The sequence below is a fragment of the Bufo bufo genome, unplaced genomic scaffold (assembly GCF_905171765.1).
Source record: "Bufo bufo unplaced genomic scaffold, aBufBuf1.1, whole genome shotgun sequence".
NCBI classification, from domain to species: Eukaryota; Metazoa; Chordata; class Amphibia; order Anura; family Bufonidae; genus Bufo; species Bufo bufo.
In genome coordinates this window covers 35,838-51,360 of record NW_024400303.1, presented here as the reverse complement: position 1 = coordinate 51,360, position 15,523 = coordinate 35,838, and the positions used below count along the sequence as shown (strand labels likewise).

Here is a 15,523-nt window from a genome sequence, read left to right as displayed (position 1 = left end):
GTGATGTAAGATGACAAAAAATTGCTTTTTTTACACAGTTTTTTTTTTTTTTTTTTTACGGTGGTCACCTGAGGGGTTAGGTCATGTGATATTTTTATAGAGTCGGTCGATACGGACGCGGCAATACCTAATATGTGTACTTTTTTTTTATTTATGTAAGTTTTACACAATGATTTCATTTTTGAAACAAAAAAAATTATGTTTTAGTGTCTCCATAGTCTAAGAGCCATAGTTTTTTCAGTTTTTGGGTGATTATCTTAAGTAGGGTCTCATTTTTTGCGGGATGAGATGACGGTTTGATTGCTACAATTTTGGCGTACATGCGACTTTTTTGATCACTTTTATTACCTTTTTTTGGGAAGTAAGGTGAGCAAAATTTCAATTTCATCATAGTTTTTTATTTTTTATTTTTATGGCGTTCACCGTTCGGGTAAAGTAACATGACCGTTTTATAGATCAGGTCGTTACGGACGCGGCGATACCAAACATGGGTAGGGAATGTTATTTTTTTAATTTTTAATCAGTGATAAATGTGTTTTTTGATTTTTACTTTTTTTTCACTTTTTTTCACTTTTTTTTTTACCCAGATCCACTTGGTTCTTGAAGATCCAGTGGGTCTGATGTCTGTATAATACAGTACAGTACAATATATATTGTTCTGTACTGTATTTTACTTACACTGAACAGATCTATGCTTTCAGCACAGATCTGTTCAGCACCATGGACAGCAGGACGCCTGAGAGGCGTCCTGTTGCCATGGGAACCTTCCCCGTCTGCTCAGAACTGCGCAGACGGGGAAGGGTAAGGATGGGATCTGGCGGGGGGCTGTCTGGGAGCTCTCTCCCTCTCCATCGGGGGGCTGCAAAGGCACAGCAGCCCCCCGATCGGAGAGGGAGGGAGCTCCCTCTTACTGTTAACTTTTTCCATACAGCGGTCCGTACGGACCGCTGTATGGAAAGGGTTAAACGGCTGACATCGCATCACCGATGTCAGCCGTTTATACCAGGGTGCCAGCAATGTGCTGGCACCCTGGTATACCCACTCTACACCAACGATTATTCAATGGGAGGCGGGCGGGGGATCGCGATCCCGCCTGCCGCCCGCCTCCCGCACCGCCCCCACCGCCCGCAACACCCCCCCTGCACCTCCCACCGGGCTAAAATCATTCAGAGGTGCAGGGGGGGGTGATAAAAATATATTTTTGGCACACTAAAGTTTCTGATCGCCGCGGTCAGGGACCGCAGCGATCAGAAACAGCAGAAAGCGCAACAAACCGCAGGTCTGAATTGACCTGCGGTTTGTTGCGATCGCGGACATGGGGGGGTCACGGGACCCCCCCGCGCATTTAGCCGAGGTGCCTGCTCAATGATTTGAGCAGGCACCTTGTTCCGATCACAGCCGGCCGGGCGGCAGTGATCGGAACAACACATGACGTACCGGTACGTCATGTGTCCTTAAGGACTCGGGAAACATGCCGTACCCATACGTCATGTGTCCTTAAGGGGTTAAATGTCCCAATTCACAAAAAGTTATAATTAATTACGGTATTTTTCGCCCTATAAGACGCACCTAGGTTTTTGAGGAGGAAAATAAGAAAAAAAATATTTTGAACCAAAACGTGTGCTTTTGGTGGGCTTTGAACTAATGGTGGTCTGTGGATGGCACTGTTATGGGGGATCATTGTGGGGGCATCTGTGGATGACACATATATAGCGTCTTATCTTGTGTCATCCACAGATCCCCCCCCCCCATAACAGTGTCCCTGTGTAGTGAATGGGGTCGGCATCTGTTTCTGTAATGGCAGCGAGGCCCGGTGCCTGCTTTATTAATAAAGTGAGCTACGCTACGAGCACCCACCCAGCCACCTGACTGCCAAGAAGTTAGTAGTAAGTAGTACAGCGCTAGATTTAAGATGATTGGAATACTTTAACAATACCCACAAGTTAGATATGATTACTGTATACTACAGTGAGCGAGGCCCGGTGTAGTAGAATACAGTGACTGCACCGGGCCCCGCTGCCATTACAGAAACAGATGCCGGCCCCCAGCCCCTCCTCCCTCTCAGCCTATTCACCGGACGGTCGCAGCAATCGCCTCATAAAACGCACTGCTATTTTCCCCCCACTTTTGTGAAAAATACGGTACCTCTCTACTGTAAGAATAAAGGCCAATGCATGCAGTGCGTCACGTTACCACAAAACGAACACGTTAAGTGACCATGAAGAAGCATGCTTTTCATATGCTTCACTATATGGCACGCAACGCACAGTTAAGGAGCGGCAATACTTATACTTTGCATTGTGTTGTGTTCTGCTGTTACAGGGAACGCAACGCCCATGGTTAACCTAGCCTCTCACTGATAACTGGTTAAGTAAATATGTTTTTTGCAGGACTAGACACTTGTATAAGTGAAGGGAATGGATAGTCAATAGTTCAGACTGAAGCTGTAAACCATTTGAAAAACTGCTGTCATTCAGCTAAGGCTATAAAACCTTGTAAACTCAGATTGTTAGCTTAAACTTTAAACATGACTATGGGATTCTACTAGGGAAAACATGTTTTACAATAAATGCCCCTTCCCCTGCCCCGTCCTGGATACCCCCACAGCCCGATCTTCAGCAGAAGATGAGCACAAAGGAGAAGGCAGCAGCTTCCTAGCCAGTAGTTCTGTGGTAATGACATGTATGTTGCCTTTCTTTCCTTCAAGGAATGTATAAAATACATTTGCATATTAAATACAGAGTCGTCTGGGAATCTGAGTCGGAAGTACCAAAAACTGAGGAGTCGGAGTTGGAGTCAGAGCATTTATCTACCGACTCCACAGCCCTGCACAAATGCAGTGCTAGAACTACATAATTACAATGCTGAAACTAAGCACAGAATGTAGATACAGCACTAGAACAAAGCTCATAACACAAATACTACACCATAACCAAGTTCACTACATAAATGCAGCACCAGAATTAAGCCTATAAGTCAAATACAGTGCCAGAACCAAGCTCACTACAGAAATACAGCACCAAAATTAAAAATAGCTTTAAAGTCATCAATATGTGATCTGTAGGAGTCTTACTTCCAGAATCTCAGCCTCGTCCTCCTCTTTTGATATCATATCCATTGGTCACATGGCCTTTTTGCAGCTCAATCCCATTACAGTACAAAAATATCCTCTTATGTGTGCCAATACAAAAAATGCGGCACAAAGTATATGAACTGTGATGTCACACGCAAGAATAAAGCACATATGCTGTCACAGAGCAAAAATATGCAAAAAGTAAAGCTTAACAAAAGAGATATTGCAAACAGCAGAAGTAACCATGAGGCTCCATTGAAACACCGAAAGAGCATTCACACGACCGTATTTTCAGATCAAAGTACAGCATCAGATGCATATTTAGCACACAAATGCAGGGCTGTGGAGTCGAGGAGTCGGAGGCAATATTGGGTACCTGGAGTCAGTCGGCAAAAAATACTCCGACTCCTACTAGATTTAAATTGGAATAAAAAATAAAAAAAGCAAGTTTAAATGTCCCAATTCACAAAAAGTTATAATTAATTACGGTATTTTTCGCCCTATAAGACGCACCTAGGTTTTTGAGGAGGAAAATAAGAAAAAAAATATTTTGAACCAAAACGTGTGCTTTTGGTGGGTTTTGAACTAATGGTGGTCTGTGGATGGCACTGTTATGGGGGATCATTGTGGGGGCATCTGTGGATGACACATATATAGCGTCTTATCTTGTGTCATCCACAGATCCCCCCCCCCCATAACAGTGTCCCTGTGTAGTGAATGGGGTCGGCATCTGTTTCTGTAATGGCAGCGAGGCCCGGTGCCTGCTTTATTAATAAAGTGAGCTACGCTACGAGCACCCACCCAGCCACCTGACTGCCAAGAAGTTAGTAGTAAGTAGTACAGCGCTAGATTTAAGATGATTGGAATACTTTAACAATACCCACAAGTTAGATATGATTACTGTATACTACAGTGAGCGGGGCCCGGTGTAGTAGAATACAGTGACTGCACCGGGCCCCGCTGCCATTACAGAAACAGATGCCGGCCCCCAGCCCCTCCTCCCTCTCAGCCTATTCACCGGACGGTCGCAGCAATCGCCTCATAAAACGCACTGCTATTTTCCCCCCACTTTTGTGAAAAATACGGTACCTCTCTACTGTAAGAATAAAGGCCAATGCATGCAGTGCGTCACGTTACCACAAAACGAACACGTTAAGTGACCATGAAGAAGCATGCTTTTCATATGCTTCACTATATGGCACGCAACGCACAGTTAAGGAGCGGCAATACTTATACTTTGCATTGTGTTGTGTTCCGCTGTTACAGGGAACGCAACGCCCATGGTTAACCTAGCCTCTCACTGATAACTGGTTAAGTAAATATGTTTTTTGCAGGACTAGACACTTGTATAAGTGAAGGGAATGGATAGTCAATAGTTCAGACTGAAGCTGTAAACCATTTGAAAAACTGCTGTCATTCAGCTAAGGCTATAAAACCTTGTAAACTCAGATTGTTAGCTTAAACTTTAAACATGACTATGGGATTCTACTAGGGAAAACATGTTTTACAATAAATGCCCCTTCCCCTGCCCCGTCCTGGATACCCCCACAGCCCGATCTTCAGCAGAAGATGAGCACAAAGGAGAAGGCAGCAGCTTCCTAGCCAGTAGTTCTGTGGTAATGACATGTATGTTGCCTTTCTTTCCTTCAAGGAATGTATAAAATACATTCGCATATTAAATACAGAGTCGTCTGGGAATCTGAGTCGGAAGTACCAAAAACTGAGGAGTCGGAGTTGGAGTCAGAGCATTTATCTACCGACTCCACAGCCCTGCACAAATGCAGTGCTAGAACTACATAATTACAATGCTGAAACTAAGCACAGAATGTAGATACAGCACTAGAACAAAGCTCATAACACAAATACTACACCATAACCAAGTTCACTACATAAATGCAGCACCAGAATTAAGCCTATAAGTCAAATACAGTGCCAGAACCAAGCTCACTACAGAAATACAGCACCAAAATTAAAAATAGCTTTAAAGTCATCAATATGTGATCTGTAGGAGTCTTACTTCCAGAATCTCAGCCTCGTCCTCCTCTTTTGATATCATATCCATTGGTCACATGGCCTTTTTGCAGCTCAATCCCATTACAGTACAAAAATATCCTCTTATGTGTGCCAATACAAAAAATGCGGCACAAAGTATATGAACTGTGATGTCACACGCAAGAATAAAGCACATATGCTGTCACAGAGCAAAAATATGCAAAAAGTAAAGCTTAACAAAAGAGATATTGCAAACAGCAGAAGTAACCATGAGGCTCCATTGAAACACCGAAAGAGCATTCACACGACCGTATTTTCGGTCCACATCAGATCAGCATTTTTTGCGGATCAGATGGGGACCCATTCATTACAGTGGGCCCTGTAAAAAAAATTAAATAAAAATAGAGCATGTCCTATTCTTATCCGTTTAGCAGACAAGAATAAGCATTTCCAACAAAGGGCAAGACGTGCTGATCCACAAATGCGGAATGCACAAGGCTGGTATTCATGTTTTGCGGATCTACAATTTGAGGTCTGCAAAATGGATACGGTCGTGTGAATGCTCCCTTAGAATAGGTCATATTAAATTATCCATGTATATGTTTTTACTAGAGATGAGTGAAGTTTTCAAAAATTTGATTCGGACGCTTCCTTGAATTTTTCCAACAAATTCAATTAGAATTAATTAGTGATGAAGCGCGTTAAAAATCAGCTATTTGCCGGCTGCAGGGTGCGTGTATATGGGTGTACATCACTGTGCATTGCAGAAACATTCATAGCTAGTCCGCTGTGGTAGTGAAACAATTATTGTGCATTCGTATGACAGGCCGTTGACAGGCGTCACACTTAGAATCAGTTCACACTTAGAATCAGCCTTACATGTCAAGGACTTAACCTACAGTGGCCCAAGATTCTACTATAGGGTGAAAGAGCCCTATCTTTTTACACCGTCTGCTGATTCCATATAGATTGCTAGAGAACCAGTTCTGTTACACGCTGATACAAGTATGGCCCCCATGACAGAGTGGAGAGAATGTCAGCAGTAAGTTTGTGTTGACGTCACTGTTTATTTTTCCAGCATTTGGTCAGTAATTGATCAGTATTGCTAAGGCCAATTGAAAACAGGAGTGGGTCCAAAACAGAGATGACTTGTGATTGGAATATTTGCATGTCTTCTGTGTTTTGTACCTTTTTTCCAAAAAGATGTCATTTATAATGCCCATAAAATGACAACCACTGCTTACATGCTGTTTACTTATATAGAAAAATCTATCCTTGCCATTACCACACTATTTATGTCACTTCCAGAGATTGGTCTGGTCACCACCAAGAAGTTTCCCATCCTCTATTATCTAATATTAGTTATAATAAGTTGCCTACAATGAATGATAAAGAGACACGGACACATTGTTTGCTACCTCATCTGGTGACTTTTATTTATTAAAAGGGCAGAAATTTTGAAATGGCCCTGTTGATGGAAAACCCCTAACTCACAAAGAGTCGTCCTTCAACACTCAGGAGAGGAAAAACCCCCAGTGGAGGAAACCTCTAGGGAGCCATGGCTGAAGGACTGCCCCTCCCCTGGGCAAAGGGGTAAAAAGTCAACATTTTATGTGAAGTAGCTCTGGACAATCAGGTAAATGCCATGTCCAGAATTGAGAACAGAGACCGAGCCCGGAATCTGTCTCTTGATGCAGCAGATTAAATATACATCTGACTGCGGAAAGTCCGGTAAGTGTCATATCCAGTAGCGAGAACAGAGACCAAGCCTGGAATCTGTCTCTTGATGCAGCAGATATAATATATATCTAACTGCGGAAAGTCCGGTAATTGCCATGTCCAATGGTGAGAACAGAGACCAAGCCTGGAATCTGTCTCTTGATGCAGCAGATAAAATATATATCTGACTGCGGAAAGTCCGGTAAATGCCATGTCCAGTGGTGAGAACAGAGACCAAGCCTGGAATCTGTCTCTTGATGCAGCAGATAAAATATATATCTAACTGCGGAAAGTCCGGTAAATGCCATGTTCGGTATTAAATCCAGCAATGTCCAGATGGTTTTAGTTGTCTTCCTGGCACTCCGCCCCTGGTTCTTAACCTTAGATTTTATTGGGGGTTTTCAGGGTCCTGGGTCTTTTTCCTCAGAACGATGGAGATGCCTTCTCGGGACAACTCTAATGACAAACACTGAGAATAAAAGAAAAGGGTCATTTATCATGAAATGGCTTTCTTCAATATATTATCATTAAAAAGCTTACTGGGTGCATGAGACCTTCATGTATAAACTACTCACCTGGAAATCTGTATAATTCATGACAGGGTAAACTGTCAAGCCGAAGAATCCCGTCCACTCACCCACCAGGCCTGTTATAGAGAAGATCTGCAGAAGAGAGAGGGATGGAATAGAAGATATTAGTGCCCAGCAGTACTCACCAGTGGTTCTGGTATGGAGTTGGGTGGGAGGATCACATATCCACCAAGAGTTTCTATATCACTATTACATAGGACACATGTGGTTACTTAAGATGGCAAATAGAGACATAAACTCACCTCTTTACAGCTATCAGTGGTACATAGAAGGAAGAAGCTGCCCAAACCTACAGCAACTGGAAGGAGATGTTAAGGAGAAGTAACAGAAGTCTATTAATATTGTGTTTTCTATATTGTCATGTCTCATCTATGCTGCAATGAAGTCACTGGAAGCAGATAATCACCAGTGTATCCAGCACACAACATTAAGACGTATATTGTTATCCACTTGGAAGGTCTTAGGGAAATCAATATAGACATACTAAGGCCAAAACGCCAAAAAACTCCCGCTTAGGACAAACCAAAATGTTATTAAAATGTAACTTGTATTTCTTAATAACTTAAAATGCAAATATATCTACACAAATAATTGTACCAGCCAGCTATAAAAGGATACAGATTAGCAGTGCCACAATGGTCACCAAGGTTGATGCCAGTCTAATGTGGCACATGCAACGACTGCTGAGGGATCTCTTGTACAGGCATACAGATTGACACAGGTTGTAAATGGCAAAACTGAAAAATGCCACTCCTGCGCTGATCCTGTGGACGAGGGGATTGGTCTTCAACTAGAATGTAGAGAGAGATATAAATGTCACAATGAGCTCGTTATGGAGATCTGAGAATGCAGAAGAGCAGAGTCCGCAGGTGGAGTGCAATTACACAGGGGCAGTAATACCTAAGGATAGTTACCAGGGGGTATCATGGTAATGTATGCTTCATTCGGCACTATGCCACTGAGCATCAGACACTATGGGGGAGATTTACTAATAGTGTCACAATTTACACTAAGAATACGAATTACAGTCTTGTTATTAGACAAATTTACTATTCTGGTGTATGGACCCAGATTCAGGACAGAAATGTATCTTATACTTTATAGTTTTACAACAAAAAAATTGTCAAGATTTTGGTGCGTTTTGTCGCACATGAAGATGCATTTAGGCCGCACCCCTTTCCTTTAGGCGACACTCCTCCTTATCGGAAAAGGCATAAAAAGCTTAGCAAAGTGTGTAAAACACTTGGCAAATGTGATGCTACACATGGACACCAGTTTTTTGGTGCAAAATGCACATTTTCAAATAGAAATTCCGCCCCTATGTTTTCTCTGGAACAAACACTAAATGGGGCCCCAGCCCAGTATATATGTAACACCGGGCCCAAGCATTGACCCCTCTACATGTAATTGTTCTGATTCCTCTGTGTATTTATACTTTATATAAAATCTGACTAACCGAAAATACGCCGGTCAAGGCTGTCCCAATACACGCAAGCCATCCCATGGCATAGAGGATTCTCTGGCCGATGATATGTCGCTTCTCTGATGGCTCAGAATGAATGATCATGAACCTGTATTTGACGGAAGCGATGCCAGCTCCTGAAATAGACAATACATGTTATCAGTCAGAGATTTCCATAGGTCATTTCTATAAACACTTGCAATAACCTTCAGGAGTCAATGATGATTACAATCTCTAGTGATGGCCACCGCTCAGTGCTGGATAGTGATCATAGATCTGGAGTCACTGAGATCTTCATCATGTAGTCTCCCTATAGGAAGCTGCATCCACTTACCTACAATGGATATAACCATGAAGACGACTGTGAAGACCACCGATTCGGGGAACTCTTCTCCCGTGTTACTGTGAAATAAAGCAAAATATTGGAAGTTACTAGGACATGAGTCGGAAATGTCTCATCAAGAGCAGAGGAGAATTTATGCACTTTTACCTGCCCTGCTATATATCTATTACTTCCCCAGTACACCCAGTGATATAGTCCCTGCGGAGAAGCAGAGGAACTGGGTAAAACTTGTTAAGAAATGAATAATTATTACTATCATCACCACCATTATTATTATTATGACATTTATAGTGGACACATTGATGTTCTATAGACTTATAGTCATTGTGATATTTCCCACATGAACAATAAGATGGAGCTTATTAATAATCCACTAATAGTAATTCTAATGTAATAATACCCTCCCAGGAATGAAACCGCAGTAATACTAATAATTATACTACACAGTCAGGAATCTGGCCCCCGTCCCCTCTTACCTGATGTATGGATATTTTGAATGGCCTAAGATGACAGTAATGGTGGTCGTGGAACAGAGACCTAATAGCATCCATATGGACAAGAAGATAGGCAAGAATGCCAAACCCTTGATCTCCATGATGCAAAGAAAAGATTTGCTCAGCAAAAGCAAAAGCCAATCTGTCTCTCTGTGTATTCACAGTTAATTTGGCCAAGGTAAAGTCAGCCAGTGGTTTTCCTAGACTCAGAACTTGGTGATGTCACTAGCTTCTGTGATATCATCACATATGCTTGAATCTGATTGGTCCTCAGGCTCCTCACTAGTTAATAGGCAGGACCATCACCCCAACAGAGCCAAATACCACAGTCCATCACAAAATACTGCCAGAAGCACAAAATGCATCCCCAAAAACTTCCAATGGCTGGCCCTCTGGGCATCGGTCCACCAGGAAATTTCCCTGTAAGGTCTATGGTCAATCCACCCCTGACGCTCTCCTATCCAAATTACTCCTAATATAAAGCCAGAGATTGAGGTTGTAGGCATTTATTTTTACACTATATCTTGGGGGAGGGGGACAAGGGCTGGTATTTTTTTTTTTTTTTTTTGTGCCAGAGTTGATTTTTTAATGCAAATCCGGCCCTGCCAGTGCTATGCTGCTCCTTAGTCTTCATGTTATCACTCAAGCTGGTAAGTATTACAACAGCAAAATCTCCTCAAAACCATACAATATACTGAACCAATGAGGATATGGAGTAATTTAAAACATATCTTTTATTAGTTCCAAAAATAAAATAAATGAGGCTCAAACGATTAACCATAAATTGGTGATAAGGAAAAAAAATAAATTCTTACCACCTCTGGCGTGTGTTGCTGATTCTTTCTTTCCAAGTCCAAAGGGGTAGTAATTATCCTGCAAATCTTGCGTCACAAACACAGAGCACCCGCTCCGATAGGGGTGACCTCGTCCGGAATCTGTCCCTTCAGTGGCCGTATCCCTAAAAAGCCCTCACTTTATTCCCATGGGGCGGGTGCTCTGTGTTTGTGAGGCAGGGACATATAGCCCCTTCCCTACTTACACAGTGTTTTTTAAGGGTAAGATACTTATTGTCCCTATGTAACAATCACAGCGTCCCGCCAAGATATTATTATTTACGGACAGAAAGATCCAGGATGGTAAGATTTACATTTTTTCCTTATTACCAATTTATGGTTAATCGTTTGAGCCTCATTTATTTTATTTTTGGAACTAGTAAAAGCTATGTTTCAAATTACTCCATATCCTCATTGGTTCAGTATGCTCCTTAGTCCTCCACTAAGTTTTGAACTCATTTGAGTGGAGCAGAATCATTGACCAGCCGCCTGTTTTACATGATATTTTTTCACACTTAAAAGTATATCAAAGGAGAGTGCGGGACATAAGATGTTTAGTAGAAGAATGGTTTCCGAATCAGGATGGAGCCGGCAAATGCCATTTCATATGGAGGTAGGGCCAGATTAAGGGTTCCAGAAGTACGGAGTACTCCATTTATTTGGGGCCCACTAAAGCAAAGCTTTCCTCCACCACACACTGGGGGACATATGGACTTATACACTGCTTTAAAATAATTCAGGAGGATTTGTTAGTGCAATAGGCTGGAGCATTTTCCTATAGTGTGCAAGCACGACCACCACTGCTAAATTGCAGGGTGGTTGTAACCACTGGATTCGAGTAGTGTATAATGTGAAGAAAAAATGAATCCGGCCAGCAAAGGAGGGAATTTGGACATTCACAATACATTAGTAAGTGCCTTGTAGTAACTTTCTCTACTTAATAAATGCTATTTGCTAGACTCAGAGGAATTCCTGACCATTTCAAGTCTTAGCTGCAAATAGTTTCAATCATAGAATGCATACTGGGGGTTGTCTCTCGGACAGACACCATTTTGTAAGTGACAAGCAAGTGTCAATTATATTCCACAACAGTCCCCCCTTGGATTCTTGATTGTAGAACTTTCCCTGCCTAGTGAACCCTTGGGAATACCATTCGCAATCCTCTTCACCCACAGTGGCGACAACCTACCCCTTTTGGTCAGACTCCCGGTTAATCGGACTTATGATAGTACCCTGGGATTCATCTTTCCCTATCTCGGTACGACATCGTAATTGGTGGGGGAACTGTGTTGAATTTTTTGGTTTCCATTTCTTCTTCACCATATAGCAGCATGATAGGCTGTTCAGTAGTTGAGGTCACAATATTTTCACATATTTTTCAGACACAGGGTACAATGCAACATAACACTACTGACATTAATACTAGCATCAAGACTATCACCATACCTATCTGGGTGAGGAAGGATTTCCAGTTTTTGAACCTTCCAAAGTACTCATCCCATGGGTCTGTTATCCCTGAGTTGCGTTTTAATTCCTCTGAGAGGTTATTGCTTCAGTTACCTTCCCTTTGGGGCCAGTGTTATCTGGGATGTAGGTGCAGCAAGTTTCCCCAATCATTTTACAAACTCCCCCAGTCTCAGCTAGGATCATATCAAGGGCCATCCTGTTCTGAAAGGCCACATCTGAAGTAGCCTCTAACTGTTCTGCAATTCCTTTTAGGGCATCACAGGTGTAGTTTACAAATCTTTGCTGATTATAATATATGTAGTTTATCCAGTTGACGTTCTTGTTGATTGTCACTATTGGGAGTAGGGATTCAAATCCAGCTGCCACCTGATCTCTGGCCTTAAACACGTTGGGGACCCCCCTTGGGACTCCTATTGCGTCTATACACATGTGGGTCAAAGCTCCCCTGTGGGGAGGCCTCCCTTTTTGACCTCCCTAAATAGGTTTTTTGAGTATACCCTCTAACGGTGGGGTCATCTTCTAGTATGTGAAGGGGCATTATGGCTTTTGCTAGGGCGCATTCACTGGACCAATTGCCTTCTAACCTAGTTCTTATTTTTCCGTCTCCACAGATCCAATAGATGTCCCCCAAAGATACCCTCTGATTATGTGTTTCAGTGGACAGGTTGCTGTAGGATAAGCAGTACCCCTTTGTGAAGTTGCCCAAGAATTTCTGACTGCCACGGTTAAAGTAACAGGTGTAGTTACCGGGATATATGGTTATGCCTTCACCTGGTTTGGGTTTTTTTACTACCAGGGGGTATTTTCTCTTCCACTTTTCACAGGCAGAGTCATTCACACTAGTGTTGGTGTATAGGCTGAGGAAGCAGCTTTCAGTCTCAGGAGGCAGATGCAAGGGCACTGTGCCTAGGTGTGGGCGTGCCCCCCCCCCCTTGCATATGTAACAGTTCGTCTTATTGTGTGTGTCAGCATTGTATTTCATCCATTCTAACCACAGGTTAGTGTCAGAAAATCCTGTATTGGCGGCCATAGTATCTTCAAAGGTGGGGTCTGCTATTACTGTCATCTGCCTAAGGGAGGTAGTGTAGGGTTTGGATGGACCCTTCTCTATCTTTGTGAGATTATGTAGGTCTTTGAGGTGGAACATGCCCATGTCCCCAGCAGTTGCCCCCATCCAGGTGCCTATAAGGTATGTCCCTGCCTCATTGGGGCTGGGGTTTTCTATTGTGAGGGTAAGTGGCATGTTGGAGCCTGTTTGTCCACTTGGGTGGCATCTTCCACTCTTAAACAGCGTCATGCGGGTAAGCAAGGATTTACCTATTTTGTCTTTTTTGTCTCGGGCACTCTGAGGTCTGTATCCCCATGGGTCACCCGTGTTCCACCTAACTGCTCCCCATGAGTTACACTGTTCCCCATACTAGTTATCAGTGACACAGATGTATGTAGATCTATGGCTGCCCGTTTGGTATATGCTACATTGCCATACTGGCATTGGGCACAATACTAGACTGCAGTAATCGAATTTGAAGGTAGCCACGTGAGTGCTGGAGGAATTAAACCAGAAAGTGGTCAATATGTAGCCATCCTTCTATTTTTGTTGGGTGATGGCCACTTGTCCTCCTGTCTTTGGAAGATTCTGTGTATATGTGACCGTGTAGGTGTAGACAAAAAGTAGCAGAGCGATAACTTGCAACAGGCATCATGCAGATTCAGCGGTGTTTCCCTTGATATCTGGAGCTGGCACTCGTATTCTTTTGCAATGTGATGCGTGGATCCAGTTAGGTCTCCCCTCGAGTTTTACAGAAGTTGGGGTGGTCAGCAGCACCTGGTAAGGTCCCTCATATCGTGGTTCAAGGGTGCTTCTGATATGCTTTTTGACCACCACCCACTCTCCGGGTTTCAGAGTGTGGCTTCCTTCTAGGGAGTTAGGATCTGGAATGGAAGAGAAAACTTGTGCATGTATGTTAGACAATTGTTTACTCAGAGCTATCACATATTTGGCAACATATTCATAATGCATTTGCAACTTTTGCAGGAAATACTGTCCCATCCTTGGCCCTGTCACAAATAGGATCTTGTATGGTGTCAGTTTGTGTGGAGGCCTTGGTGTGTGCCTAACTTAAAAGAGTGCTATAGGCAAGCACTGAACCCAATTGAGCCCTGTCTCCCTGGTCATCTTCAACATTTTTTACTTCAACACCCCGTTCAATATTTCAACTTTGCCGCTGCTTTGGGGCCTGTAGGGGGTGTTATACGCCAGGTGCGACCCTACCATTTCCCAGACTTCTTGGGCTAATCTGGCAGTGAATGCTGCGCCCTGAACACCATCAATGACCTCAGGTACTCCGAACCTACAGACAAGCTCCTGCATCAGTTTTTTAGCAGTAGTAGTTGCTGTCTGATTTCGGACGGGGTAGGCTTCTGGCCACCCAGAAAACAAGTCTATCACTACCAGCACATATTGAAACCCTTGGCACATTGGTATCTGGATATGGTCGATTTGTATCCTCTGAAAAAGATATAAGGCCTTTGGGCTCGGTTCTACCTGGATTACACTCTGCGCAGATGGGGCACGCTTGAGTATGTCTCACCAGGACGGGGGTGATCCCTGGGGCCACCCATATTTTATCAATTAGCTCTTTCATGATGGTTTTGGATTGGTGGGTGGGTCCTTGAGCTATTGAGGCTATTAGGGTATAGAGAGTTCTGGGTAGGCATACTCTCTTTCCCTGAGTCCGGATTAGTCTTCGAGGGCTGACTCTTTCAACCAGGTTTCCTTTTCCCTGGGAGTGGCCTGTTTCTACATTTGTTTTAGTAGGTCCCATGTGACTTCCTCTTGCTCCAGATCTTCTTGTACTGTCAGCATCTGTTCTGTCTGGGATCCTTCCTCTTCCATTGCTGCTCTCTTCGCGGTTTGATCAGCTAGGGCATTTCCTCTGGCCTCAGGTATGTGTATGGGCCTTTACCTTGATCACTGCCACTTGCGTGGGCAGGAGTACTGCTGCCATTAGAGCCGCTACTGCTGAGGCATTTTTGATTGGGGTTCCTGCGGCTGTGATCTAATCCCATGCCTTCCATATTAGTCCAAAGTCATGAACCACTCCAAAGGCATATCTGGAATCCATGTAGATATTAGCGGTGGAATCTTTTGCCATAAGGGAAGGCTTCGGTGAGGGCAATGAGTTCAGCCTCCTGTGCTGACTGGTCTGGGCGCAATTGTTTTGCACACAGCACTTCATGCTCACTAGTGACTACCATGCCTGTATGGGATTTCCCTTTGTCATCGACGTACCTTGAGCCGTCCACAAAGAAGGGTTTGTCAGAGGAGTGAAAAGAAAGGAAAAAGGTGCTCCCCCTGCGCTCCTGTTATTTGACCAGACAGATCTACCTGGATGGGGAGATCCCGCTGCTTACTGTTTAGTGAGGAGCTATTGTTCTCCTCAGAATAAAGTAATGAGAGAGGAGTATGTCACCCTTAGGTGATACAAGACAGATAGCGCTGGAGTGTGTGGTCAAGACAACTGGTCCCATAAACAATACTAGCCTGGTA

General features: G+C 43.4%; 1 protein-coding gene across 1 annotated transcript in view; it reads left to right on the top strand.

Moving 5' to 3' along the window:
• Positions 1-13,118: 13,118 nt before the first annotated feature.
• LOC120983868 (stromal cell-derived factor 2-like) overlaps positions 13,119-15,523 on the top strand; it is a 30,594-nt gene continuing 28,189 nt past the window's right edge. Inside the window, exon 1 of the mRNA XM_040413256.1 lies at positions 13,119-13,205. Coding sequence (XP_040269190.1) covers positions 13,119-13,205 — 87 coding nt within the window. The remainder of the gene's footprint in view (positions 13,206-15,523) is intronic.